Source organism: Gadus morhua, chromosome 21 (genome assembly GCF_902167405.1).
Source record: "Gadus morhua chromosome 21, gadMor3.0, whole genome shotgun sequence".
NCBI classification, from domain to species: Eukaryota; Metazoa; Chordata; class Actinopteri; order Gadiformes; family Gadidae; genus Gadus; species Gadus morhua.
The window spans coordinates 17,081,884-17,109,183 of record NC_044068.1 but is presented as its reverse complement, the minus strand read 5'-3'; the positions used below and the strand labels follow the sequence as shown (position 1 = coordinate 17,109,183).

The 27,300-nt window shown below is 50.8% G+C and overlaps 2 protein-coding genes across 10 annotated transcripts in view; one reads left to right on the top strand and one right to left on the bottom strand.

The window, feature by feature from the left end:
• plekhg3 (pleckstrin homology and RhoGEF domain containing G3) overlaps positions 1–9,674 on the top strand; it is a 34,889-nt gene extending 25,215 nt beyond the window's left edge. For 4 of the 6 annotated variants that reach the window (XM_030344996.1, XM_030344998.1, XM_030344992.1 and 1 more), the window contains 13 exons: positions 313–463; positions 971–1,102; positions 1,625–1,807; positions 2,102–2,194; positions 2,544–2,630; positions 2,819–2,852; positions 3,028–3,129; positions 3,432–3,464; positions 3,694–3,704; positions 4,073–4,378; positions 4,915–4,995; positions 5,370–6,837; positions 7,623–9,674. In XM_030344996.1, the coding sequence (XP_030200856.1) occupies positions 313–463; positions 971–1,102; positions 1,625–1,807; positions 2,102–2,194; positions 2,544–2,630; positions 2,819–2,852; positions 3,028–3,129; positions 3,432–3,464; positions 3,694–3,704; positions 4,073–4,378; positions 4,915–4,995; positions 5,370–6,837; positions 7,623–8,509 (3,568 nt within the window). In that variant the 3' untranslated portion in view covers positions 8,510–9,674. The remainder of the gene's footprint in view (positions 1–312; positions 464–970; positions 1,103–1,624; positions 1,808–2,101; positions 2,195–2,543; positions 2,631–2,818; positions 2,853–3,027; positions 3,130–3,431; positions 3,465–3,693; positions 3,705–4,072; positions 4,379–4,914; positions 4,996–5,369; positions 6,838–7,622) is intronic. The other 2 variants (XM_030344994.1, XM_030344997.1) reach the window with 2 other exon arrangements.
• Positions 9,675–10,074: 400 nt separating this feature from the next.
• Positions 10,075–26,381, bottom strand: cep170bb (centrosomal protein 170Bb). 4 transcript variants are annotated; one of them, XM_030345623.1, is made up of 20 exons: positions 26,165–26,381; positions 25,038–25,175; positions 22,999–23,088; positions 22,682–22,760; positions 22,355–22,413; positions 22,013–22,178; positions 21,070–21,156; positions 19,977–20,492; positions 18,478–19,604; positions 17,927–18,103; positions 17,608–17,725; positions 15,820–17,490; positions 15,240–15,480; positions 14,746–14,905; positions 14,229–14,267; positions 13,267–13,398; positions 13,004–13,092; positions 12,767–12,860; positions 12,621–12,672; positions 10,075–12,251 (listed from the first exon to the last, which is right to left on the bottom strand). In XM_030345623.1, the coding sequence occupies exons 2-20, from the start codon at positions 25,140–25,142 to the stop codon at positions 12,031–12,033; spliced, it is 5,223 nt and encodes a 1,740-aa protein (XP_030201483.1). In that variant the 5' UTR covers positions 25,143–25,175; positions 26,165–26,381; the 3' UTR covers positions 10,075–12,030. The 4 variants fall into 4 exon arrangements, with proteins under 4 accessions (XP_030201483.1, XP_030201484.1, XP_030201486.1 ...); XM_030345624.1 differs by lacking the exon at positions 14,229–14,267; XM_030345626.1 differs by lacking the exon at positions 17,927–18,103.
• Between the last annotated feature and the right edge of the window lie 919 nt (positions 26,382–27,300).

Here is a 27,300-nt window from a genome sequence, read left to right as displayed (position 1 = left end):
AAATGATCAGCAGATCAACACTGATGTGTATCTGATTTGGCTTCATCTGTGTTCATGATGTTCATATTCATGTTCATGTTCACGTTCATGTACATGTTAATGCGCAAAGAGAGTCAGGGATCTGAGGTCAGCACTCCATCTAGTGGTAGAACGGGTTAAATGCAGCCAGGGAAACAGTGCAGTGACATACATGTCAGAGGAAAGGCTAAATCCTGTGTGTCTTTCTTTCTTGCTCCTGTCTGGTGGCCCCTGCTCCTGTCTGGCCCTCTCTGGACCTGTTTGGACCTGTCTGTCTGGACCCGCTGGGTGTAGCTCGGTGGCGGCGCTGACCGAGTGCATGAGGAACAAGTCCCTGGCCAAGTTCTTCCGGGAGCGCCAGGCGTCCCTGAAGCGCTCCCTCCCGCTGGGCTCCTACCTCCTGAAGCCCGTCCAGAGGATCCTCAAGTACCACCTCCTGCTGCAGGTCAGAGAGAAGGTCTCCCCTCAGAGACACCTGTCACTAGGGAGGGGAGGGTGGGGTTACACTGAGCAGGGCTCGGTGCCACATGTTCACATCCAGAAGCATCTCAGGTCTGAGCTTAGGACACAAAGAGGGAAACTATGGGCTAAGACTGTTGGAAGTGCGTTCCATGAGGGCAGCTTGGTGCACGTACTTGATGACATGCCATAATACTGATGTTTAACCATTGATGTATTGAAGCTTAACACCACTGTTTATTGCTGTGTATTGAATGTTTAATTTGTGTGCTGCTGTTGTTTAACTAGTGTCTTTAGTTTTTGTTGGCATGCTACTGGCGTTTAACTGGTGTGTAACTTTGTTTTACTTACTGCTACGTGGTTTAACTGTGTGTGTGTGTGTGTGTGTGTGTGTGTGTGTGTGTGTGTGTGTGTGTGTGTGTGTGTGTGTGTGTGTGTGTGTGTGTGTGTGTGTGTGTGTGTGTGTGTGTGTGTGTGTGTGTGTGTGTCGCAGGAGATCGCTAAGCACTCTGACCAGCAGGGGGCAGACTACGACGTGGTGGAAGAGGCCATCTACACCATGACGGGCGTGGCCTGGTACATCAACGACATGAAGAGACGCCACGAGCACGCCGTGCGCCTGCAGGTCACCACACAGATGCACGCACACACATGCACGCACACATGGATCTATATATATACACATATACACACACATACCCATATTTACTCTTACACATACTCACACATACATATACAAGTGTGTGTATGTGTAATACACTATTTACTTTGTACGTTTGGGATCGCTTGGATACCTTTTTATTGTTGTTCTGTTCTGTCATGGTTCTGCATGCTCCTGGACTGGTCTCTGGTTCTGGTCCTGATTGTGGGTTGGTCTCTGGTTCTGGTTCTGGTCCTGGTTGTGGGTTGGTCTCTAGTTCTGGTTCTTGGTCTCTGGTTCTGGTTCTTGGTCTCTGGTTCTTGGTCTCTGGTTCTGGTCTCTGGTTCTTGGTCTCTGGTTCTGGTTCTTGGTATCTGGTTCTGGTCCTGGTTCTGGTTCTTGGTCTCTCGTTCTGGTTCTGATTTTGGATTAGTCCCTGGTTCTGGTTCTTGGTCTCTGGTTCTGGTCCTGATTGTGGTTCTTGGCCTCTGGTCGGGTGGGGTCCAGGAGGTGCAGTCCCTGATGCTCCACTGGAAGGGTCCGGACCTGACCACCTACGGGGAGCTGGTCCTGGAGGGGACCTTCAAGGTCCACCGGGCCAAGAACGAGAGGACCCTGTTCCTGTTCGACCGCATGCTGCTCATCACCAAGCGCCGCGGGGAGCACTACGTCTACAAGGCGAACATCTCTGTGAGGACCGCCAGCAGCACCACACCCACGCACCACAGCTACACTAACATCTCACATATTTACTACAATTTCAATATTTACCGTAGAAATATATGTATATCCATCTTTATTTTATTGTATATCCTCAACATATACATATCCTTTTTATCGTATATTTGGATCTTGTATTTCTGCACCTAATAACCTAAGATCCTGAACTCAGAGTAACAACAGGAGGTCTTACTGATCAGTGCCGTCAGTACTGGACTCACGTCTTCTTCTACTCCCACTCACGGTGTTGACTGTCTGTTCCAGTGCTCCACTCTGATGCTGATCGAGAGCGCCAAGGACTCTCTGAGCTTCAGTGTCACGCACTACAAACACCCCAAACAGTCCCACACTGTGCAGGTGAGAACACCCCACAATATCAGGAATTACTCATTCATACAGATGAGACGTTTGCATTCATATCTGATTTTCTAACTTTTTCTAACTTTGACAGCAAGTGATCGATAAACATAGTATTAGTGGTTAGTCTAGTCTAGTCTAGTCCAAGCAGAAACTCCAAGCTGGGTTCGATCACCAATGTCCACATTAGTCTACCATGAGTCATCCTAAAGCAAGATGCCCTCTAACCTGCTTCTTAATTATATGTATCCGAATTCACTGTCATTCACCATGGATGTAGGATTAATAGTTAGTAGCTGTCCTAGATCCCAGGTCTGCTCTGACCTCTGCGTGTTCTTGCTACTTCCAGGCTCGTAACCTGGAGGAGAAGAAGCTGTGGTCCCACCACATCAAACGGATCATCCTGGAGAACCACCATGCCATCATCCCTCAGAAGGTCCACCACCATTAGCCTCCGTAACACACTAACTAACACATTAACTCTGCCACACCTTACTCCTCCACGCCAAACTAGCCTGTACCACAACACATCAAATTCAACACACTATCCCCAGTATACGAACACAGTACTTCCACTCCAGTTTGAAGCTGTGTGGAAGGTGACTCCTCTTGTGTTTATTTCAGGCAAAGGAAGCCATCTTGGAAATGGACTCAATATGTGAGTGTTTTTTTTCATAACTATTCCTAGACTCACATTTGATATAAAATGAATGGATTGTGTTTGGGATTGATTATGTCAGTAATAGTGGGATAAATAGCGTGCCATGTAGTCGACCCTAGCCATGTCCTCAGAATGTCATTGTACGTTTGATAAATAAAACCCTTCCCGACAGATCCGTCTAAGTACCGCTACAGCCCCGACCGGCTGAAGAAGGCTCTGTCCGTCCAAACAGACGATCCGCTGCCTACTAATCGTCAGGGGCGACGCCAGTCAGGTGGGTTTGATGGACAAGCTTCTCCATCCAATGAGATCACTGCTATTTCAATATTTCCATATATAGACATATACTATAAATATCAATACCCCTCTACAATATCACTACACACCTCATTGTATTATCTCAACTGTGTACTGACAGTGTACTGTTTCTATTCAATCATGTTATCAAGGTTATGTATAATGTGGGTTTATATAACTGTATATAACAAAAGGTTTTGGTGGGACTCCTCCAGAGATAAGTTATAATGGGAGTGAATGTAGTATAACCTCATGGATTCTGTTTATTTCTTTCTTCAGAACCAATTAAAAAATTCTTTGAGGGCACCAAAGGTGAGTTTACACTTGATTAAACCTTTAACTTACTAGGTCCTGGTCAAACTCTCGACCTTAAACCACCTCCTGGTCTAACCCGCCTAGATCCTAGATGACCTACTGGTTTAACCTTAAATCCTAGACCACCTACTGGTCCACCCTAGACCAACATTTAGCAGAAAAGCAGCAGTAGATATGTCTTTGTGCCTACGTGTATGTTTAACAGTCTCTTTTCTTCTGTCAACAGCTGTCCTGAAGGTAAGACTCATCTACTCTATCATCATCTCACCAGTATATCGATGGATGGATTGGTGGAGGGATGGATGGATAAATAGAGTGGTAGATGGTTGGATAAGAGTGATGATAGATGGATGAATTGTAGAGGGACAGATGGTTGGATGATGGATAAGGGGAGTTAGATGCTAGATGGATAGATGGGTGGAGGAATGGCTAGGGTGTAAGTTTGTCGTGTGGTCCACTGGGGATTCAGTAGCACTATGATGAACAGAATACAACGACAGATGAATGATGCGGCGGTTGGTGGTCCGGTACACTCCAGGTTAGAGGAGGAGGAAGATGAGGAGGATGATGAGGATGAAGAGAGGGGTGTGGTGTGATGTGTTCAGCATGCAGCCAGCGAGGGGACTGTCCCGGGGGAGGAGGACTCCAGGGGCGGCGCCCTGGGCTTCGGCCTGGGGGGGTCGGGCTCCGACCGGCCCCGGGAAGAGGAGGAAGAGGAGGAGGAGGAGGAGTGTGGTGGGAGGAAGGCCTCTGTGGACGACCAGGAGGTGGTAATGGACAGTGATGACGCTGATGATGACATGATGCTGCTGGAGGACTATCAGGTAGCGGACTTCGCTAGCTCCATGCTCGCAGCCATTTCCTGCTGGCATTCTAGAGCCAGAGCTCTGCTTTCTCTTGGGGACCCAACGGTGAGGCCTGCGGCTGCCTCCTCTGCCTCCGCCTCCTCCCTGCCTCCTCCCTGCCTCCTCCTCACCAGGCTAACCTCCAGTCGCCAGTCGGCCCACACTGCAGCTTCATAACCCACTAAAGTCATGGTCGCCAGCACCAGCAGCTTGCGGCAAACAGCGAGAGGCTAGTGGCTATCAACTAACTAGCAGCTAAGAGTTGGCTGTTAGCAGCTTAGAGCTAGCGGCTGATGGCTAGCAGTGGCAGCAAGCCGCTTTGAATAAACGTGCCTGCTAGCTAACAAGTAGCAATCTCTCTATTGACTTAATGCTGTCTAATAGCAATGTTTTGATTAATTAAAGATTGATTCTCAGACTGATCATCCAGGTTATTGATGACACGCATACCGAAAACCTCCTCGAACGCTTTTCTTTGGAAGTTGGTGAAGTGGGATCGGTCTAAAGATAGAGATGGATTCATAGAGAATCAAACTAACATCTGACCTATCCGCCTTGAAGGTCTGAGACTAGTGTTGTGATTAGTGTTTTGTGTCCTAAAGGATGAGGAGATCGGAAACATCGCTCAGGAAGAGAACCACCAGAGACTTCCAGGTGTGGGGGAGCCACCGGCAGAGCTCCAGGTTAGCAGAACCCAAACTAACATTTACCAAGCCGTAACCTACAATGAATCTGTCTGACGAACGTTAACCTGGCTCTAAAGCACTTATAACCTAATCTTATGATTACCTAGCTCTAACTAAACTAACCCAATGCTAACCTGGTTAGGACCGAACTATATCCTCTTGCAAACCTAGGTCAGACCAAAATATATCTTGAAGGGGAACAACCATGCTCTAATATCGTTGTAAAATAACATAGAACACACGTATGTAACAATACTCTCATGTTTTGGATAGCAGAATGATGGTTCACATCATGCTCTTGAGCAAAGTACAAATCTTCTCCTTCGAAGTCTACGATGTGGCCTCACTGAGGCCTCTGATTTCCTCTGCAGGCTTCTGAGCAGCAGTCATGTCTCCAGAAGAACTCAGAGTCCAAGCCAACAGATTCGTATTCGAACACCTCTTCCAAGATCTCTGCTTCTCCTGGAACAAAGAAGCCAGCAGCAGAGCCACCAGCAGCAGAAGCTCCAACAGCAGAACCTCCAACAGCAGAACCGGCTGTGAAGGTGAAGAACCGGGAGGAAGCGTCTTCTGCCAGCCAGGACTCCGACTCAAAGACCCTGAGCAGCGAGGAGTCCTCAGAAGAGGAGGACCACGAGGAGGCCGTCAAGGGGAGGAAGGCCACCAGCATCCTCCCCACCTCCGTCCTGAGCCGGGCCGGTGCCATCGCTCAGCACTTCCAGGGAAGCACACGGCGACCTAGCCAGGCCTCCGACGACGCCCTTTCCCCGAACTGTCTGTCGCCACGGTTATCGAGTCGCACCGGCAGCATCCACAGCCCCAAGATCACCAGCCCGTGTTCAGACGGACCCGAGGTGTTCCGGCCGGCCGACGCCAACATGCTGTCGCCGCGGGACGACGACGGCGGCGTGACGGGAGGGGCCCCCCAGCGGAGGGACTCCACCCTGTCCAAACACGACCAGCTGCTCATCGGGAAGATCAAGAGCTACTACGAGGTGGCCGAGAGCCACGACCCGGCCTTCTGCCTGCGACGGCGGGAGAGCCTGACCTCCATCCCCACGGGGCTGGTCCGCAACTCCGTCAGCCACTTCAACTGCATCCCGACGGACACGCCACATCCCGGTGAGGGCGTCCAGGGGAAGCCCTCTTCTTCTGCCGCGGACGACAACGGCCGAGCCCCGGGAGAACCAGACTCTGGGGACCAGGGGGGCATCCACATGAAGGCCGTGTCCTATCAGCAGGAGGGCACTGCGGTCATAGTGGGCGGGAGCGTTGGCTACTCCAGTGCTCTGGCCACGGCTCCCGTGCTGCAGGAGGAGTTCAGGTCGTCGTCTGAGATGATCCAGATTTGGCAGGCGATGGAGCACGACCTGAGCAGACCCTCAGTGCGTAGGCGCGAGACCCCCATCCAGGCAGCCAGAAGCTCCAGGACGGCTGCCGGGGGTCTCCCGGCAAACCCCAACTCTGACGGGGAGAAGGGAGGCTCCGACCTCGGCACCATAGCAGAGGAAACCCCCAGCGTCTCCAAACAGAGAACCAACGGACCCGCGGGCCGAGCCGGGAGTTTACGGGAGACCTTGAAGCTGTGGGGAGAGGCGGTTCCGGTCGTGAGACCCCCAAGGGTGTTGGAGCTCAGGGGCCAGACGCAGGGTCAGTCTGTCCAGCTGGAGAAGGACTCCCAGGACGACCTGGACAGCGCTAAGAGCAAGGTGCTGAGCCTCGCGCGACAGTACAGCCAGCGCATCAAAACATCCAAGCCAACGGTCCGGGTGCAGGCTGCGGACCCCCGTCTGGGGAAGAGAGCCCTGGCATCTGTGGTGGAGGAGAGCGAGACCTCAGGTACAAACACACATTTAGATATTTGGGAATACTCTGATATATCTGATACTATCTGATACTACATCTGGCCCAGGGGGTAACCGGTAGGCATCCTGGTGCAATGACCCCTAACCCCTACCTGCTCCACAACGGCATACCAAATAAGTCACTGTGGGTCGCTTAGGATAAATCGTCTCCTAGATGCCTTAATAGTAGTCAAATTTAAGCATGCATTAGTGCGTGAGCTGGAAAACCCAGCAATAAATTGCCCTTATTGACAACTTCTCCTTCTATAAATGTGCACGTGATGATACACTTGAACAAGTAAATATTCAAATGTATGTTGTAGGAGCGGTCAGTAAATCAACGCGCATTCATCCTTTCGTAGTGTCACAATGCAACCTTTATCGCGTAACCGTAACAGCAAAATAAACTAAACTCATCTTAAACCGAAAACTTGCTTCATCTCGTAATGCGGTTGAAAATTGTTTGCCCTTCCGCTCTCTAGCCAAAAAAACACCCGTGCTCAAGTGACGTCTAAATATAGAGTTACCACCCCCCGACATCATCATTGCATCATCATCATCATCATCCTAATCATCATAATCATTTCACGTCAATATGATCAATAGTATTTCATTACCCACATGAATATGATAAATATGACATAGGTAAAACACAAATCAGTGTAATGGCTTCAACACTGCGGCCCCTTATTGACCGGTATAGGACAATTCATACATTTACATAGGAAGCATACACTCAAGAGTCCTTTGTGACAATATTATATTTTTCCTGTTCTTCAGGTAAACCCAGCCTGAGTCTCCCCCTGGTCCCGGGCCACCAGCCCCGGACCGCCCCCCGGCTGAGCCCGGTGGAGCCTGGCGCTCCGGGGCCCGACCCGGGGGCCAGGGCGCGCTCCAGGAGCCCCAACAGCCCGCCTCCCATGGAAGGCTTCTGCTGGCCCGACGTCCGGGAGCTGAGGTCCAAGTACGGCCTGTCGGACGGCCCCGCGCCCGGCCAGGTACCGGTGGGCCGCAGCATGTCGGTCCCGGAGGGGATGACCACGGACGGCGGGATCAAGAGACGCTCCAGCTACACCTTCCCCCTCCTCCCCCCGGCGGAGAGAGGGGAAGGAGGAGCGGAAGGAGGGGGGGCAGATACCCCCCCGGAGGACGCGGGGAGGTACAGACTGCAGAGGACAAAGTCCCTGGACCACCGGCTGAGTGGCGTTCCGCTCGGTCGGCTGGAGAAGCTTCCGGAGGAGGCGTCCAACGGCGGCTTCCACGGTTACTACATCTCAGGGGAAGCGGGGTTACCCGGCGACGAGAGTCGGAGGGTCGTCGTGGTGGAGAAGCTGCCCGACGAGCCGGCGGTGGCGACCGGAGACGCGGCAGAAGCAGCCGGAGGGGAGGAAGGCGGGGAGAACTTCGTCCAGATCCGCTCGCCCACCAGCAGGGAGAAGATCTCCATCAGGGCGGTGATCGACCGCTGCCGGGCCTACCAGGAGACGGAGGAGTACAAACTCAGGGAGGAGGACGCCGCCAAGACGGAGGCTGGGCTGGGCGGGGCGAGGGGCAAAGAGCCGGACAAGAGCGCCGCGTCGTCGACGGAGCCGGAGGGCCAGGAGTCGGGCTCCACCCAGCAGAGCGTGGTGAAGAACCTCAGGCAAAAGTTCCAGAAGCTGAAGTGAAAGCGAGGAGAAAAAAGCGAGGAGTTGATCAATCGCTAAAAAGGCTAAAATAATATTGTACATGTATTATATATCATAATAATTATACTAGAATACCCTGGATGAAAACCACACTGCTGCTTGCAGGGTTCAGTTACGGAGCGGGCCAAGATGGTCACTACTGAACTCTCCAACCACACTGAAGCTCAGAGCACACGGCCCTGTCAGAACTACACAAGGGCAGTTCTGTCCTATTCAAAGTAAATAAGGCCACACAACACTCACACTCTGTGTGCTTTGTGTTATCACAATTCTTGTGTGTGTTGTGCTACAAATATGTGATGCAAATGTATGCTTTCTGTTCTTCTGGCTCTAAACTAAGGAGCTCTTCGACGACAGAACTGTCCTCTTTTACCAATTAACTCCTCAAATACGTCACCTTTCAACAACATTAAGCTTTGAGACGCATCTCTTCCACTAAGACTTATTTTGATTGTTATGTAGTCTTAAAATTAACCCTACCACTATGAAACAGTAAAGTTCTGTATCGAGCCATGTTACAAATCATTTGTATATTTCCTGTCATCATGTTGGACCACCAATGTACATTTATAACCCCAAGATTTGACCTGTGGTTGAACTCTTTATTTATAGGTGAAGGGCCATTAGCTAGCTTTACGTTAAAGCTAACATAATGCTAACATGAGTTGGTATCATGCTTTTCTGTTGATCCGCTTCTCTCTGTTTAGTTTATCAACCACACCTTCTCAACCACACCTTATCAACAAGCGCTACGGTGTTACCAACTTGGAAATCTATGTCGGATAGATGTACAGTTTATTATACATCATTGTTATAGTATTCATATTATATATAATATAAATTATATATATAGATGATTCAATTTTATACACCCATAATATATTATATCTCTATCTCAATGTATCTGGCTGTTTTATGAGCTAGTCTTCAGAAACACTCAGATGGACGTTTGCTCAAAGGCACTTCAACAGTTTATGATGACGTCCAACCTATGAGCTACTTACTTTAACATGAGGTCTACTATGACTAACTGTATTTATTATTAAACGGTTGCATATGAATTATGGTTTATCTCGTCTTTGTTGAAGTACATAACGTTTCTACTGTTGGAGGGAATGTCCACATTAAAAACAGCTTCTCACTCCGTCCTTCTGAATGATGGCTGTCTGTCACACACTTCTTGGGCCGATTTAACTTGGAGTCACATCACATTGATTTCAATGTGAACAAAAGCTCAGTTGTAGCCTTTAATAACGGATAGCAGAGCTCCTAAACGTGCAGGTAATTACAATATTTTTTTTCCAAAGGTAACAAGTGAGTTGGATGTGAAGTTAGTAAGATCAACTGATCATTTTCTTGTCCCTCGTTCAAAAAAAAGGAAATTGGCACATTGGCTTCCCCTCTGGCGGTGCCCCTGCTTGGCGAGAAGGTGCCTTGCAGACGGACCGAAACCCCCACTGAGGGTCTGTTGGGTCATGAGACATCAAGGCCTCCCCTTTTATATCGTCAGTATAATGACATAGAAAAGAAAATGGCACGCGTACTCACAGGAGTGCATGAAGAAGTTTATTACAAAGAATGTGATGAGAGGAATGAGTTTCTGTAAATCAAATGCCTCTGTCACTCGAGATGAACAACATCATTGTACGCTCAAAGCCATAAAAAAGATTTAGGGTAATGGTTACATAGCTAGTAAATAACGACGGTTTGGTCTGCGGTAAGAGCTTTTCTTGTTTCTCTACAGCTGTTCTGTAGCATGCATATGAAGCATAATCAAGTAGAACACCAATCACCTATTAGCAGCAAGAGTTACATCATTACAGCAGCTGCCAATCAGGTGCCCCGTTCCGAGCAGGTGATCAAATCAATACATTCCCATTGGTTGAAGACATCTAAACTTCACCAGACTGCAAAACAAAAACTAAGTCACCCATTCAGCAAACTCGGGTCAACTGAAAGAAAGAAGTGCACGTTTGGTGAGGTAGCCCCAGCTCCTTGTGCACACCACGGCCGCTGAGCGCTACCGGCTGTTCTGTACAGTGGATGAGCTGTGAGCTACAGCTCGCACACACACGCACACACTCGCAGCACTCAGACACTAACACACACACGATATACACAAGGTACATACTAGAGAGGTCAGGGGTCATTCGAAACACACACCGGAACTCCAGATAAGACCCTACACACGTTCTCCCTAGGGCTAACACTCGTACGGAGTGGACCATTGAAAGGCTTTTGACCGAAAGGTCACCGGTTCAAACCCCCGGCTAGAATTAGATATGGAGGAGGTAATGTCAACTATAGCCCCCACATTTGTGTATTCTATGAGAAGCACGTTAAACGAAAGCTGAGCCCCAACCCTCTTCAACGCGAAAGAAGGGTTGGTCAATTTGAAACCGAGATGCATCACTGTATCAAGCTTTAAAGTTGGCCTGGGAAGGCCCATCAGCCATCGGCCACAATGATTTGGTGTGCTTCACAAATTACCATTGCGACGCAAGAACGGTTGGTTCAGTTACCACAGCGATGAGAAGACGCTTCAGTGTCCATAGTGATGGCCAGAATTCATCAGTTGCCATAGCGGTGACAAGAAGCTTCTGTTACAATAGTGATGGCAAGAAGCTTCTGTTACCTTGGCTATGATGAGAATGGTTCAGCTACCATAGAGATAAATGGGTAAAGGGCTCGTAGGTGGAGTACTGGCTCCATCTGTAAGAGATATGAGATGAACGGTACTGGCGTGTGAATAGAAGAGGTTGAGCCCTGATCCTGCAGACAAACACAAACCAAGACATTCAAAATAAACTTCCCTTGTCAGGCACGCTACACACACATTTTAGAAACAGGAGATAGCGAAATTGACTTTTTTTGTGTACATTTTCTCATTCAGAATCAGAAAGCCGTGTTGTTCAGCATTGGGATGTCCGGGTGAGTATTGATTTAATTTGTTTAAAGCTACATTCTTTTTCTTCATTGTTTATACTGACAAACAGGCCTCCTCGTCCACGTAGTGACCCACTCAGCTTACACACATTCAGTACCTCTAACATTTGATCTGTCCCGGTCGGACAGGAAACACACATTCTATACCTCCCCTCTCCCTTAAATACAGACCAATGACAGATTATCAAAGCACAAATAAATATACTCCATACATTTTGATACAGGGTCCACTGACTGTACTGTAGTGCAAGCGACTAATAATCATAACAATATTTTCTATAACTTTGTTTATATTCGTGTTGGCAGGCGCAATGTGGAAGCAATTACTACTGGTTGTTGTTGCTTAAATAGTTTCTGTAAAGGATACAAAGTACAGATGGACGTTGAGAGCCGCTGTGTTCTGTTTGCACCACACACACGCTGCTCACAGACATGTGTTGTTGACGGTCTAGGTGAGATGTCCTAACACCATTGGTACTAAAAGGCTGTCAGTCATCAGCCAGTGGGCGGGACATAGCTACTAGCTACGGACAAACGTATCCCCGGTGGCCCGCTCAGGACATGTGATGCCCTCCCCCGCCTCCGCCGGCGGCCCCGCGGGACGACCGCTTGGTGCTCTCGTTGGCGTTGGACGAGGAGGGGCCCCCGCGGGGCCGGTCCCCCAGGGGCCGGCTGGTCGGCTTCTTGTCCCGCGCCGAGGGCCTCGTCTGGCTGGTCGACGTGGGCCCCAGGGCCCCTACCTGGAGGCTGGAGGGCTCCACGATGGTGTTGATGACTACGGCAACAGAGAGAGGACATTCGACTAAATGTGCTGCAGTAAAGACGGGAGACTATGGTAATGAACTACACAGAGGATTGATAGTAAACTAAGATACTAAAGTAAAGGCTGTGTGTTAAATCAAGGTTTACAGTAACAGAGGATTGGTATTGAACTAAGATACTAAAGTAAAGGCAGTATATTTAGGCCCATCCCGAAGGGGTAAGGGGTACCCCTTCCCCTTACCCCTTCAAAACAAGGGGGAGGGGGAAGGGGTAAGGGGTAGAAATGGGATTGGGCCTAAATCAAGTGATTACAGTAACAGAGAGAATATGTTAAGTACTACAGGAAAAACTAAGTAGAAAATCTCTCTAGGAGGACATTTACCCTCTAGTTGTCTCTGAACTCTCCTGAGCTCCTGAAGAATGGAGGTGATCTCCTGTGAGAGAAAGCACGCGTCAGTAAAGGCTCTTTCTATTTAAGGTAATCCAGTTCCTTGATGGAAGTGCAGGATAATATGGGACCGCTCCCACCTTATTGGATGTTTTCAGAATTGGGATTTCATTCTCAGCGTTGATTTTAGCCTCGATCTCCTCCCAGACCTCTGCCTTGTTGTGGAAGAGAACCCTAGGAAGGATCGGAGAAACGGACGGGATTAAGGTCAGACGGTTTCCACAGTTTGAAGACTCCCCCATCACCTCTTCAACATCTGGTCCTCAAGTGAATTGAGTTACTGTATGTCGTTGCACGGGCTCAGCATTGTTCCTTACTTCATCTTCTCAGCGAGTTGCTCAGTGTTTTCCCGGATGGCTTGTGAGAGCTGAGACACGGGGTTCAACATCAGGTTGTCCAGGATCACCTAGAACCGTCCAACATGACAGAACAGCGCCATCAGCATAGTGCAGCAACCAGTCTGAAGAAACCTCTTCCCAGCACACTAAAACTGACTGCAGTGTTTCCCACGGCTAAGACGGGCTTTGACACTCAACTGTCTACAGACAATGAGAGTAAATAAAGGGGAGGAGCCAGTGACCTCTTGGCGGTTCCAGGGACGGCGCTGCTTAGAACCTGGCTCCGCCTCATTCATGTTTGCGTCCAGGACACTGGTGCAACCTGGAGGAACCTTCTGGTAGTTTAAACTAGCCTCAGGGAGATGTTGGACCAGCTGGAAAGAGAACAAAGTCACAATGGGTGGTGGTGGAAACCCCCCAACCAAGACCAGTAGGTCAGTGGTTCTACTGTAACCAGTAGGTCATTGGTTCTGTAAACCAGTAGGTTAGTGGTTCTATAAATAAGTAGGTCAGTAGTTATACTGCAACCAGTAGGTCATTGGTCCTCTAAACCAGTAGGTTATTGGTCCTCTAAACCAGTAGGTCAGTGGTTCCATTAACCAGTAGGTCAGTGGTTCCATTAACCAGTTGGTCAGTGGTACCATTAACCAGTGGGTCAGTGGTACCATTAACCAGTAGGTCATTGGTTCCATTAACCAGTGGGTCAGTGGTCCTCTAAACCAGTAGGTCATTGGTTCCAATAACCAGTAGGTCAGTGGTTCTCTGCAGCAGTAGGTCAGTGGTACTAGTGGACCAGTAGGTCGGTGGTACTCTAACCCAGTAGGTGAGTGGTACTCTAAACCAGTAGGTGAGTGGTTCTAGTGGACCAGCAGGTTAGTGGGTCCATGGGCCGTGCTACGTGAACGCATGCATCCAAGTCAACATGCGTTTGCGATGGAAAACAATATATGCAGTGAGTCTTAGTGTGGCTGGGACCAGGTGTGAAGGAGGAGAGTGCAGAGGAGGGGGTCAACAGTCACCGCCCAGACCCATGAACCCCCCGTTCATGGGCGGGGTCAACTGTTGTGGCGTCACGTTAGGGCCCTGGGGCAATCCAAGCAGGGTGGAGACGTGTTAGGGTCGGTGGAGGTTAGAGGGTGGGGGGGTGGTGGAGGAGGGGAACCAATCGGAAGACAGGGGAGACTAATGAGTCATCGATAGACACCTGAGATGGTCGGACCCCTGGAGAGTATGGATGTGGCCTCTGTTCGGAGAGTGGAGAGATGGGTGATGAGAATCCGGGCGATCAGCGCGTGACCACGACGTCATTCAGAAACCACACAGTTACCTTGTTGATCAGGAAATGGTTTCCTCTGATCACCACGATACATCAAAACAGGACTTGGTCCTTCAAGCAGTATTTGTTTCCTCGAATAGCACTCGATACCACTATATCGCAAACATGACTTTCTACCACAAAACCACAACGCTGGTACTCAAAACCACACCAGCTCAAAACAGGCCTGAAAAACAGTCAAGCGCACAAAGAATAGAATACTATTATATTCAGTAATTATTATGACACCACGTCAAACCACTGACACACCGTGGCGACCTCCCCAAACACAAGTAATGTCAGTAAGGTCTCATTTCGGTTGGTACATCTACAAGGACTGGGTTCCTTGGTGTGGGTGCTGGAGTGGGGGGTGGCGGGATGGGGGAGACGTGTTATGGCGACCCACCTCTTCCCTGGAGGAGATGGGCGAGGCGGGGGTGTTGGGCTGGGAGCTTGGGGAGGAGATTGGGGTCCCGGCGATGGCTACGGGGGGGTCCCCGTCCCCGGCCACGTCGTTGATCTCCCTCGCCAGGATGGCCAGGTCTTTGGCCAGGTCGTGGCTGAGCCTGAGGAACCCGACACACACAGTTACAGATTGACTTTGTCATAATTGATCACACAGTTTGATCCGAAGCAACTTACAGTGGGAGGGGTTAGGGGTCATCCTGCTCAAGGATGCCTACAGGTGGACTTTTGGGCAATAAAGGTTTGAACCCACAACCTTATGGCAGCTGGTCAAACACCCTATCCTCTAGACTATCCTGCACACAAGATGGCTGCTATGGTCCATAACAACACAGAGTTGTCATTAAGTCTATAATTGTGATGCTAACCATGGAAATGGCCTGACAGAGTTTGGGAACCCCTGGTAGATAGATGACAGGCGGAGCCAGGTCTTACTTTGCAATCTCAGCGCTGTGCGTTGTCCAGTTCTGGTAAGGGTCCACGTCGTTCTGGGGGTCGTCGTCCTCGGTTTCCACGGAGATGGACTTGGGGCGGGAGGGGGCGGTGCGTCCGCGGTGAGGCTGCGAGGGGGCGGAGGGCTGGGAGGAGCGTCGGGGTTTAGAGGTGCCGGGGCTGGTCTCGTACTCCTCCTCCGAGGAAGAGGAGTAGTCCGAACCCTTCTGCCTACGGCGAGAGGCTAACACAATACGATTGGTTATTCTACATGAATACTGAACCTCAGGATCTCCACGACAACCTAGAACCGCTAACCCTCAATGTGACGCTGAAATGGATTCAGACTAGAAGTCAATATCGATCACAGTAATCAATATCGATCACAGTGATCAATATCGATCACAGTGATCAATATCGATCCCAGTGATCAATATCGATCCATATTGATCACTGATATTGTATGTTCTTGTATGACTGATCTTGTATGTTTCTTATCTCACCTCAAAGAACACAATGTAATATTTGTTCAACCACTTATTGGCTTGAGGGTAGATGGGTGAGAGGGGCAGCCAGTACTAACCGGTTCCAGAGTACTTAGTTCCGTTGGACCGGGTCCGGCCAGCGGTCTGCTTCGCCGCGGCTCCAGAGCCTTTGGCGGCAGCTTGCCTGGCGTCCCCCACCGACGACTTCCTGTTGGAGCCCCCGGGTTCCCGCCCGGAGTAGCTGTTGCGCCCGGCGGGGGGCGGGCCGGCCTCGTTGTCGCTGGGCGTGGTGAAGGAGCCGGCCCTCTTGCGGGGCATGGCCAGTATGTCCAGCCGAGAGAGCTTCTTCTCCGCCGAGCCTTTGGACGCCGCCCCCACGTGGTCCGAGTTCTGGGACCCCCGGTCCGTCTCGGCGCCCTCGTTGTCCGAGGTCTCGCCCAGGCGCGCGCGGCGGAGCATGGAGGCGCGGGTGGGCCGCGGGGCCGACAGGCTGTTGGACCGCGTCAGGACCTGCTGGGCCGCCGTCTTGGAGGTCTTCCCGTTGTCCTCCTTCTGCAAAGGGGCGGTGAGCTTCTTTGTGCGGCCGGACGTACGAGAGCCGGCCTCGTGGTCCGAGGAGACGTTGTCGCCGTGGCTCTGCCCCGGCTGGCCCTCGGAGAGGTCCAGGGAGCCCCGGTTGCCGGCGCTGCGGCGCATGTGGAAGCGTTTGGCCGCCTCGGCCTTCCCGCCGGACGCATCGGACCCCACCTGGCCCCGACGTTTCTCCGATAGGCGCTCGCGGGCGGAGAGCTGGCGCCCCTTCTCCTGGATGGACGGGCTGGAGGAGGACTTTTCCTTCTGCAGGCCGCTGATGACCGAGCGCTTCTTGGAGACGGAGGTGACCGGTGTGTTCTTGTTGCTCACCTGGCTGACGGTGCTCGCCGTGTCCACGTCCGAATCCCCGGACAGAGAGTCCCCCATGTGGCTGGAGGAGCCACCCTTCTTGGAGCTGCGGCCAGACCCAGAGGAGTGGAAGAGCGGGCCTTCGGACTCCTTGAAGAAGACGTCTGGGGCGGCCTCCTTCCTCTGCTCCATGTCCCTGATGGACGGGTGGCTGGAGATGTGCGGGAGCTTCTTCTTCTGGACTGTGTCGCTCTGGCGCTCTTTGGTGAAGCTCTCTTGCCTGACGATGGCGCCGTCTTTCGTGGGGACAGAATCCTTGTCCTGTAATTGGAGGTTGGGGGCCGAGCTGTTGGGCTTGACACTCGTCCTACGGGGCTCGTGGCCACTCAAGTGACGAATCAGAACGGTGGTGGGCGGGTTCTTGGATGGGGCCTCTTTGAGGCTCCGGGGTGGGTCAGCCTTTCCTGGGCTGTCGGAGCCGATGTAGAAACAGGTGGACTTGGTGGACGGGGACGGAGAAACCCTCTCTGAAGGTCTGACCTGAGGCACAGGAGCTCTGGACGAGGCCTTGGCCGTGGTCTTGGCCTTGGTCCTGTGAGCTCGCTCCTGTCCATCGTCCGAACGGCTGGTGTCGCTCAGGCTGTCCGGGTCCACGTCGTCTCTGATGCTAAGCAACTGGCCAGATTCGGGAGGGCATGTGGCCCTGGCTTCTCTGTCCAGGGTTTCTGGTCCAGGGTAAGAGTCCTGCTGGATCAGGATGCTGGGGGTGCTGCCCTCCAGTCTCTCCCCAGGAGGAACCTGGGGTAGCAGCCTCTTGGTGCGGGAAACCTGGCTGCACTCTGACTCTGACTGGCTCATCACTGACCGGCTGGATAGGTAGCGAGAATCTAAAAAAGGAAAACAGGGATCCAATGAGGCCTTAAAAACTAAAACAATATTCCATATATGAACAAGGGCCATTCGGATTGAGTTTGCCACTCAACAACAAGATCTCATCAGCTCACCATCCAGAGATTCCCCAACAGAGGGGGGCGAGGCCCCCTCGGCGTAGCTGTCAGCCAGACTGGCCCAGCGAGAGACCCACTTTGGGCCCTCCATTCCTGCTGCGTTAGCAGGAGGAACCTGCAACACAACATTTCATCACCATCCCCAGAAGACGACGGAGATGAACAGACCTTAAAGCAACCAAGGTATAAGATGAACTAGATGGGGGTCAGGAGAAAAGTAGGGTGTACATTAAGTGGAACACATGCAGTGGATTGGGACATGCAGTGGTGTTCTCCCAAACGTTACACAGTGGTATCGTCCTGGGTTTATGTTTACCTGCACCGGGCCGGTCGTGGTGCCACTGATAGTGGCCGGGTTAAAGCCATGCATTGGATCCACAGCACTACCATCGATCTCAAGGCTAGTGTGCTCATCCTTCCCCTCATTAATGACTGGCCTATAAACAGAGGAGTTTACTCCACTATACTCTGGAGAGTCCAGGACACCAAACACCTGTCAGGGGTCAGAGGTCAGAGCATGCGGGAGGAGGGAGCAGCACAGAGGGAAGACAGGAAACAGGAAGTAGAGATGAAGGTCAAGAGGTGTGTCGTGCATTTCCAACGTAATGCAAATTCAGAAACACATCTCGTATGTATAGGACATATTATTCGACTTTGTAGAGCTTAATACGTGATACATTGATACATGTATCATTTTCTGTACCCTGTTACACAGGTTAAGTCTAGCGCAATAATATAAATCTATTTCAAGCACTTTTCCGTTGTATATATATATAGGAGGATTCTGCTTCAACAGCCGAGAGGCCCGGCAGGTTAAAGTGTGTTAATAACTCTGTAGACGTCCGGCCCCAGCCACTGCGGACCGACCTGGTCTATCATGTTGCGGGCCTCCTCCACCTCTGTGTCGTGGCACTCGGTCTCGATGGTGTAGGTCCCCGCGTCACTCAGGCTGTCGTCCTCCTCGTTCCGGCCCACCCGCTGGGTGCGGGGGTCCAGTCCCCGCACTAGACCCGGAGGGAGCATGGCGGCCTGGGCGGGGCCGGGCTGGCGGGCCGGAGAGGCGGGCGGGCCGAGAGAGGCGGCCAGGGTACTCCGCGTAGGGGTGGGGGTCAGAGTGCTGGACACGGGGACAGGGGGAGCAGGCGAGGAGGGGTACGAGGCCGGGGTGGGGGTCTTGGGGCTTTCTTGTGGGGAAGGGAGGTGCATGCAGGCGGGGGACACCATGACGGGTGGGGCCGACATGGGGGGAGGGCCCGGCCTGTCCCTGGTCGGAGACGGCGGACCCCCAGAGTCCTTGAGGAACTCGGCGGCGAACTCCTGCACCAGCTTGGACTTCTTCCCCACGCTGCCGAAAGGTCTGGTGGGGGGGGCGCGCGGGGTGGCGGAGGCCAGCACGTCCCCCTCCGTCTTCTCCCTCTTCAGAGAGCTGGACCGCTGGGGGGTCCCGTGGCCCTGGGCCTTCAGGGGAACGGTCACCTGCTGGGTGGGGGGGAGGTGGCCGTGCACAGAGGCCGGCCGCTCAGTGCCTTTGCGGCGCTCCATCTTGGCCTTGAGGGCCGAGTAGGAGTCCGCCTGGGCCGGGGTGTGGGTGAAGGACTGGGAGCGCTTCTTACGAGGGTTGTCGTCGAAGAACTCGATGATGAAGGCCTGCTGGCTGAGGTGCTCCGGGGGCCCTGGGGTGGAGGTCTGGCTGGGAGAGCCCTGGCTCGGGGACCCGTGGTGTGGGGACACCTGGGTCGGCGGCTCCTGGATGGGGGTCTGGTTTGGGGGAGAGTGGCTCTGCGGCGGGCTCTGGGAAAGCGAGTCAGGAAAGGACGGGGAGACGACAGCAGGCATGGGGACCGCCTCCTGGGAGCAGACGGACTGACCCGATTTGACCGTCTGCTGGGACACTTCGGACTGGTCGGTCTGGACCGAGTGGTTGGACTTGCTCCGCCTCCCTACCAGAACGGGCTCCTCAGAGTCGCTCTGGGTGCCATCCTCGTGGTGGTGACCTGAACAACAAGAACAACCCTTTAGGAAACCGAGAGCTCCAACACTGGACAGGGCACAGCTTTGTGATTTGCAAGACATACTTGTTACTTGGCTGACATGGAACCACTGTATCAAGCCCAGCTTCTGTGCATTATGATTTTTTCATTTATAAAAAATAAATAAAAAAGAATAAAGCTATTTAGTGGATGATCCTCAATTATTTACTATTTAGGGAATTGTAATGATTGATTATTAAATAAGCAGGTCAGGGTTAGGGGTGTCCTACTCTAGAATGACTACAGAGAGGCTGCGACATTAGGAACAGAGCCCAGTAGCTGGGAGTCAACGACAGCGTAACCACGTGACTCAGTGTATAGAGGTTGACCCCTGACCTTTGAGGGTCTTGGTGTTGATGGCCTGGTCGCTCTTGGTGCTGTAGACGTCCTCGCAGGTGGGCCTCTTCTTCATCATGCTGACGTCACTGTGGACCAGCCAGTCGGCCACCTTGCTCTCGGCGGACATCAGGTCCACGGGCGCTCCCACCGGGGCCTTCAGGTGCAGCGCCTGCTGCTTCCGCTGGCGGGAAGTGAACTTGGTCACGTGGTCCTTGATCTTTATCTTCCCCGGCGTGAAGTCATCGAACTCGATGGTGAAGGAGGCGTGGCTCTGGACCACGGGAGGGGTGGGGGTGGGCGGGGAGGGCGGGGCCTGGGCCTGGGCCGGGGCCGGGGGCGTGGCGAGGGGCGTGTCCGTGTCCTTGGTGGGCACCTCGTGGAGCTCGGCCTCCGGGGACTTGGGGTGCTGGTGGAAGTCCTTGGTGGGGATCTCGAAGTAGCTGGCCTCGCGGTGGTACCCGGGGAACCCGGCCTGGTTCTCCCTGAAGTCACACAGCTCGGGGTTCTGGGCCTCTGAACACAAGCAGCACGCCGACACCGCGTTCAGACACACTTTAGACCGGAAACCTCACTTCTCAACTTTAGTGTTCGTTTAAAGGGGAGCTGCGAGCGGATATTTTCTCAAGTGCTGCTTGGTCAACATCAACTCTGTTTCTACAGTAAAAATGGACCCGGTTTTTTCTTCATTAGACTGCTTTGGAAAATAACATCAAAGGTCAAATCTTTCATGGGAACGGAGTTGATGATGCACAATGCAATTATTTCCCAACATGCATCTGTAGCAGTATAATTGAATATTAGAGAATAGCCAAGCGTGACGGCTTCCTTCTAATCACTTGAGATAACACACCCAAAGCTAAGAAAAATCTATCAATTCACCCTCACTGACATACTAGTTCACCAACACTTACTTCACACATACCAATAACATTACAATATGATGTATTAAATGACCTTGTTTACCGGGCAGCCATCTTGGTTCTTAACACTATGAGGGTGATGGAAGCAGCTGGTGTTTAGTACCAAGATGGAACCAAGATGGCCGCTAGGTTAGGCCTGTCGTTTTTGCCAGGGAGCAGAGGATACAGACCTGGGTGAAGACCATCGCTGCACATGTCCTCCTCCCCCCACCAGGATGGCTGCCCATACAGGGGGGTCGGCCGGGGTCCTGGGCAGTCTGACACACACACACACACACACACACACACACACACACACACACACACACACACACACACACACACACACACACACACACACACACACACACACACACACACACACACACACACACACAGTATATTAATGCACATATAATTATACACGTACATGTACAAAGATAATATTTGTACTATGTAAGTACCAAGTACTCTTTCACTATCTACCTTTCTGTCTGTCTGTCGCTATGTGGCATTTCTTTCTATCTATACTGCATATATATATATCTATGTCGATATCTATAATATAGATTTAGAGATATATATGCGTTTTTATTTTTAGTAATTGTTAAGCAGGACTGTGTCTGTCGCAGACGGCCATCCCCTCGGAAACAGTACAAATATGGATGCTCCGCTCGGATGGGTGGGGCAGCTGTTTCCATGGAGACAGGATGAGGGCAGAAAGGGGGAGGGGCAGTACAATGAAAATCTGATGATGCTTACATCATCATAAAGGGACAGGATGCAGAGATGTGCGTATTCTCTGATAGAAAACAGTATTCTCAGTTTGTTTTACTAAGAAAATGGAAACATGACTTTAACGTGCTGCATTCAATTAATCGTATATTGCTAAATTCTAAAACAGCGACCCTGTAAGCCACTGCGAGAGGGACACTCAATCCAGCCCTCAATGTGCCAAAAATGGATAGTTTACGATGCTGGTTGCAAAACACTGAAGGACTGGCGGTGTCCCTCAAGACAAATCTAGGGCTTTGTAACAGTGTAAACCAATGGGGATGCTCGGTCAACACTCTTTACTGCCTATAGTTCTACCCTGTTTCTAGGGTAGTGTGGGAGGAGTATTAGGGATTCTACCTGGGGTCTGGCTCGGGGTCGGGGTCTGGCTCTGGCTCTGGCTCTGGCTCGTGTTCTGGATCTGGGTACGGTTCTGGGTCTTGGTGCGCTCCGGTTTCTCAGGTCGGGGCCGGTCCTCCGTCTCTGCGTGTTTGCCCATCTGCAGCTGGCTGGTGTACTTCTCATGCTGAAACGGCAGAGGGGGGGGGACATTAGACCAACCGTGGAGCTCAGGTGGACAAACAGCAATAACACACACACACACACACACACACACACACACACACACACACACACACACACACACACACACACACACACACACACACACACACACACACACACACACACACACACACACACCTTCAGAGCCTCCTCTGGCACTATGTGCTGGCTCTTCTCCAGGGTGTAGACATGGGTATGTGTTCACGTTAAGGTCAACATCCTTACCGCTCAATATATAAATCCAAAATGATAAGTGAGGCTGACAATAATCAAAGCATTGTTATGGAGTAGATACTGGAATAACCCAAGTGCTGCACTCCCTAGTTCTAAAAACAACAACTGGACAGAGGGCAGATATCAAACACACACATATAAAACAGGAAGTGACGTCGTGGGAAGGCTCTGCGACATGGTATTGATGCAAATGAGGTGACAGGAAGCAGGTTTAAAAGGCTGAAAGGATATCATATCCAAAGCGCACGATGTCCGACAGCTTGAGGGTGAAGTAGGTCTGCTCTGGGATCCGCAGGTCGTTCACAAACGTCTGGACAGGAAGCCAACACAACAAACATCCAATAAACACAAAGAATACTCAGGGTGCCTAAAGGCGAGGCTGACACTGGGGGTGAACCCAGAGACTTTCGACTTTCGGCTGAGACCCTGGTGGTCACTTGATGTGAGCCTGTCTCCTACTTAACATTTCAAGTATTCTGGATTATTAGAGAGCAGTACAAAGGGAACAGAAGGAAGGTTAAAGATGACGGGATGCGGTAGTCGCTCACCCCGTTGAGACTGCCCAGGTCCTTGACCAGGTGCTGGTCTGTCGCCGGGTTATAGTTGATGACTGCATGCTGCTTGTCCACACTGCGAGACTACGACACACACACGTACGCTATGTTAGTCCCTTTATCATCTGTCAGGGTGTACTGTATTACTTGTTATGATGCTATGCTTTGTTGTGAGCTGTCTGCTGAAATATGGATTTTATTCGTATGCTACATACGATTGTAGCATACGATCAATTCAATGTATTTGTATAGCCGTTAATCCCAGGTACAGTCTCAAAGGGCTTAACAGGTCATATATGTATGACCCCTCCCTGACCCTAGCCCCCCAGAGGGCAAGAAAAAAACTCCTTCCAGGGATGGTCAGGAGTGCAATGGGTGCCATGATTGACGTACGTACAGGCAAAACATTTTAAATAATTGAGTTTATAAAATGAACGTCTATGGTGATGAGGCGCCAGCTGGTTAACCGTAAGTAGAGTCCAGGCATTCAGCTGCAGTCATTGAGATATGCCAGGCATAGTGTTGAGGGTCTGGATGCTAACCTATGCCTCCAGATTTACTGGCTGTACACATGCAAACACATATCGTTTGGTGGCTGAATCCTTACACATGCTAACAGATAATTATTGCTAGCTGTATGCAAACACATGCTAACAGATATTGTATATTGTAATTAACACATGCTTACAGTTTGTTTTCAGTGGCTGTATGCTAACATGCTAACAAATAGTGTGTAGTGGCTGTATGCTGCAGACAAAGGCTGTGTGCCACCTGACCTGCAGCCTCAACTCACCTAACACAATAGACACATAATACACACACAAAACACACACACACACACACACACACAATACACACTGCAAACCACAACACAACCCACAGCCAAACACACCACACTGGCAGCACAGCATGTTGGCCACTGTTCAAAATTGGCATGATTTTTGTGAAACAAGTAACAGAATTCAGGCAGTTAAAATGTGGAGTGATTCATCAGTGTAATACCCGTTTGGACTCAATTTATATTTGGTTGTCCCACTTTCCTACAAAAGTTATTATTCATTAACATCCTTAAGCCAATGTTTATCCAACCGGTAAGCTGTAGACAATGGTGTTTGAACTCAGAACCTTTCAGCTTGGAACTAGTTTGTAGCAAGTTTGTGGTCAATATTTAGCTAATCTGCAAGTGTATGTGCAAACTGTCCAGATGTGTTCTGTAGAACCAAATTTGGTGTGGTCAGTTGTGTTGTGTGTGTGTCCAGTTGATTTGTGGTCAGGTGTGTTGTGGGTGTCCCATTGTGTTGTGTTCTGGTGTGTTGTGTGTGTCCAGTTGTGTCGTGGTCTGGTGTGTTGTGTTGTGTCCAGGTGTGTTGTGGTCAGGGGTGTGTGGTCGGGTGTGTTGTGTGTGTCCGGTTGTGTTATGGTCAGGTGTGTTGTGGGTGTCCGGTTGTGTTATGGTCAGGTGTGTTGTGGGTGTCCGGTTGTGTTATGGTCAGGTGTGTTGTGTGTGTCCGGTTGTGTTATTGTCAGGTGTGTTGTATGTGTCCAGTTGTGTTATGGTCAGGTGTGATGTGTGTGTCCAGTTGTGTTGTTGTCTGGTGTGTTGTAGTCAGGTGTGTTGTACTCAGGTGTGTTGTGGTCGGGTGTGTTGCGTGTGTCCGGTTGTGTTGTGGTCAAGTGTGTTGTGGTCAGGTGTGTTGTGTGCGTCCGGTTGTGTTGTGCTCAGGTGTGTTGTGCTCAGGTGTGTTGTGTGTGTCCAGGTGTGCTGTGATCAGGTGTGTTGTGGTCAGGTACATTGTATCCAGGTGTGTTCTAGGTGTCCAGGTGTGTGGTGCTCAGGTGTGTTGTGTGTCCGGTTGCGTTGTGGTCAGGTACATTGTATCCAGGTGTGTTCTATGTGTCCAGGTGTGTGTTGTGGTCAGGTACATTGTATCCAGGTGTGTTCTATGTGTCCAGGTGTGTGTTGTGGTCAGGTACATTGTATCCAGGTGTGTTCTATGTGTCCAGGTGTGTGTTGTGGTCAGGCGTGTTCTCACCTGCAGCATGAGCTCACAGTCCTCACGGCCAACAAAGATGAGCTCCCTGGGCAGCCGGTGGCGGGTCCCAGAGCTGCTCACCAGGAACCAGGAGGTCACACTCATCTTCACAGGCCTGCCGGGACACCCCACGGCATGCTGGGAAAAAAAACAGAGTATCAGGGTGAGAACAGACGACAGAATGATGGAGGGTTGAAAGTGAATAGACAGAATGTTGGAGGGATGATAGAAAAATTATCTAATAATGAAGGGATGACAGAGTAGAGGCAGAATGATAGAGAATAGAGAAAATGATGGAGGGATGATGGAGGGTGGTATAACTTAATTCTGTTCTTGCCTGTATGCATACAGAATGTTGTTCAGTGTTTTAGGCAGACAAATTAGGCCGACCATAGTCCAACCATTTTTTAATCAAAGAAAACAGTAATTCTAACTAATTATTTAATTATAGCGCAACGCGGCTCAGGCGTAGCCTAATGATGGATGTGGAGGACTTAATTGATCTCGCGGAAACCGATAACACGTCTCATGGGACGGCATAGGATGCAGAGTAGCCCTAAACGACCAAACCTGCAGGCTTGTCCCGTTGCTTGTTGAGTTGACCCTTGATATCCGGTACCGTTAAGCGGGGCTATGTAGACAATCAGGTGCCGCGTGGTAAGCTACAGAGACCATCGAGGGAGGTTTTTTAGTAGAACCTTGCTATGTGGCGCCTCGGTGACAGACGGACGGGCCGGTTTGGTCCGGAAAAGACACAGTCCGTTTTAATAAGGGAAAACCGTGGCGTTTAGGGACGAGGATCTGGGCGGCTTAATCTCTAGAGCCGGATGATAATCGCTGGAAACAGAGAGCCGCGCCGCTGTCTATTTCGGCAGAGCAAGATGTGATACAGGCCACCATTAAATATAACATGTCATCTGAATGGAGACTCAACGCGTGTTCTGACACCACGGTTTTAGATTCACGGGGGATAGCCTACACCCATTCCGTGGTTTTTCGTTCCCCACCTACAGTAAAAAACACAATGCACACCTCCCTATGAATACAATTCATCAGTATGGATTCCGGGCAGGCCGAGGCAGGGCGCGCCGTGTCCCTCCCCTCCTCCCCGCCATCCTCTCTCTTACCTCCGCTCCAGATGCGCCGCGCCGCTCCGCAACAAAACCCCGCGATATCCGCGTCTTTAATTCAAAACTGCGTCATGTGTGTCTCGAGCAGCACCGCGGGGATGTGAGGAAAAGAACGGCAATTAATATTGACCGGGGATTTTATTTGAAATGGGGAATCGCCGACCGTCCGTGTCGTCGCTCGAGCTCGGGATGCTGCTGCTGTGCTGTTATGGCATTTCTATAGCAGCGCGAGAGTCACTGCCTGTGGACCTGCGCGCGGGCAGGTTGTTGACGCAACACCACCGCGTCACCTGCTGCCCGGCAGGTGGACGACATCTACAACCGAACCAGAATAAACGGATAATAAATCTATATCGCGTTTCATCAGGATTTAAATATATAAAATATATGAACAAATAACCATAATTTATTAGAGCGCCAAATAAAGGGCCAATGAGCACCGTTTCTATTTCAGGGTTTCAATTTATTAGCCGGTTCATAGCATTGCTGTTTATTTCGATTTTATTCATCACGTGTATTTTATTTATTTAATTCACATATTTATTTCCGTATTTACCTTTCAAAGAGAATTAATGTATCCATGACGTCATATATAAATTTTGCAATGAAGAGCCTGATAGCCACGCCCCTTCCGCTATCTCCTGTGGGACCTTGGTTGCGGTCGGGTGGTCCAAAAATTACGTCATATACTATTTTCTAACCTCTTTGCTTTGACCTTGATGTAAAACGTCATAAAGACATGGAAAGATGTGAAGGAGAATTCATAAAGACTTAAGAAAAGACCAACGCGGTGCAAAGAGAATTTGACTGCACTTACACTTGATTTATATAGCGCTTTTCTATGACTCAAAGTTGCTTTTCCCTGAGGGGCTGTGGTAGCAAAACAAACAACACATACAGCACTGACACACAGGTGGATTAGGGGGCCTGCTAAGAAAAGTCAGTAGAGAAAAGATGGGTCTTGAGGCGGGATTGGAAGACTGGGAGGGACTCAGGGTCTCTGAGGTCTTCGGGGAGGGGGTTCCAGAGCCAAGGAGCTGCCCAGGTGATGGCTCTGTCCCCTAAACTGCGAAGGTTGGACTTGGGGGTTCAGAGAAGGCCGGCTGAGGTGGACCTGAGGGACCGAGAGGGTG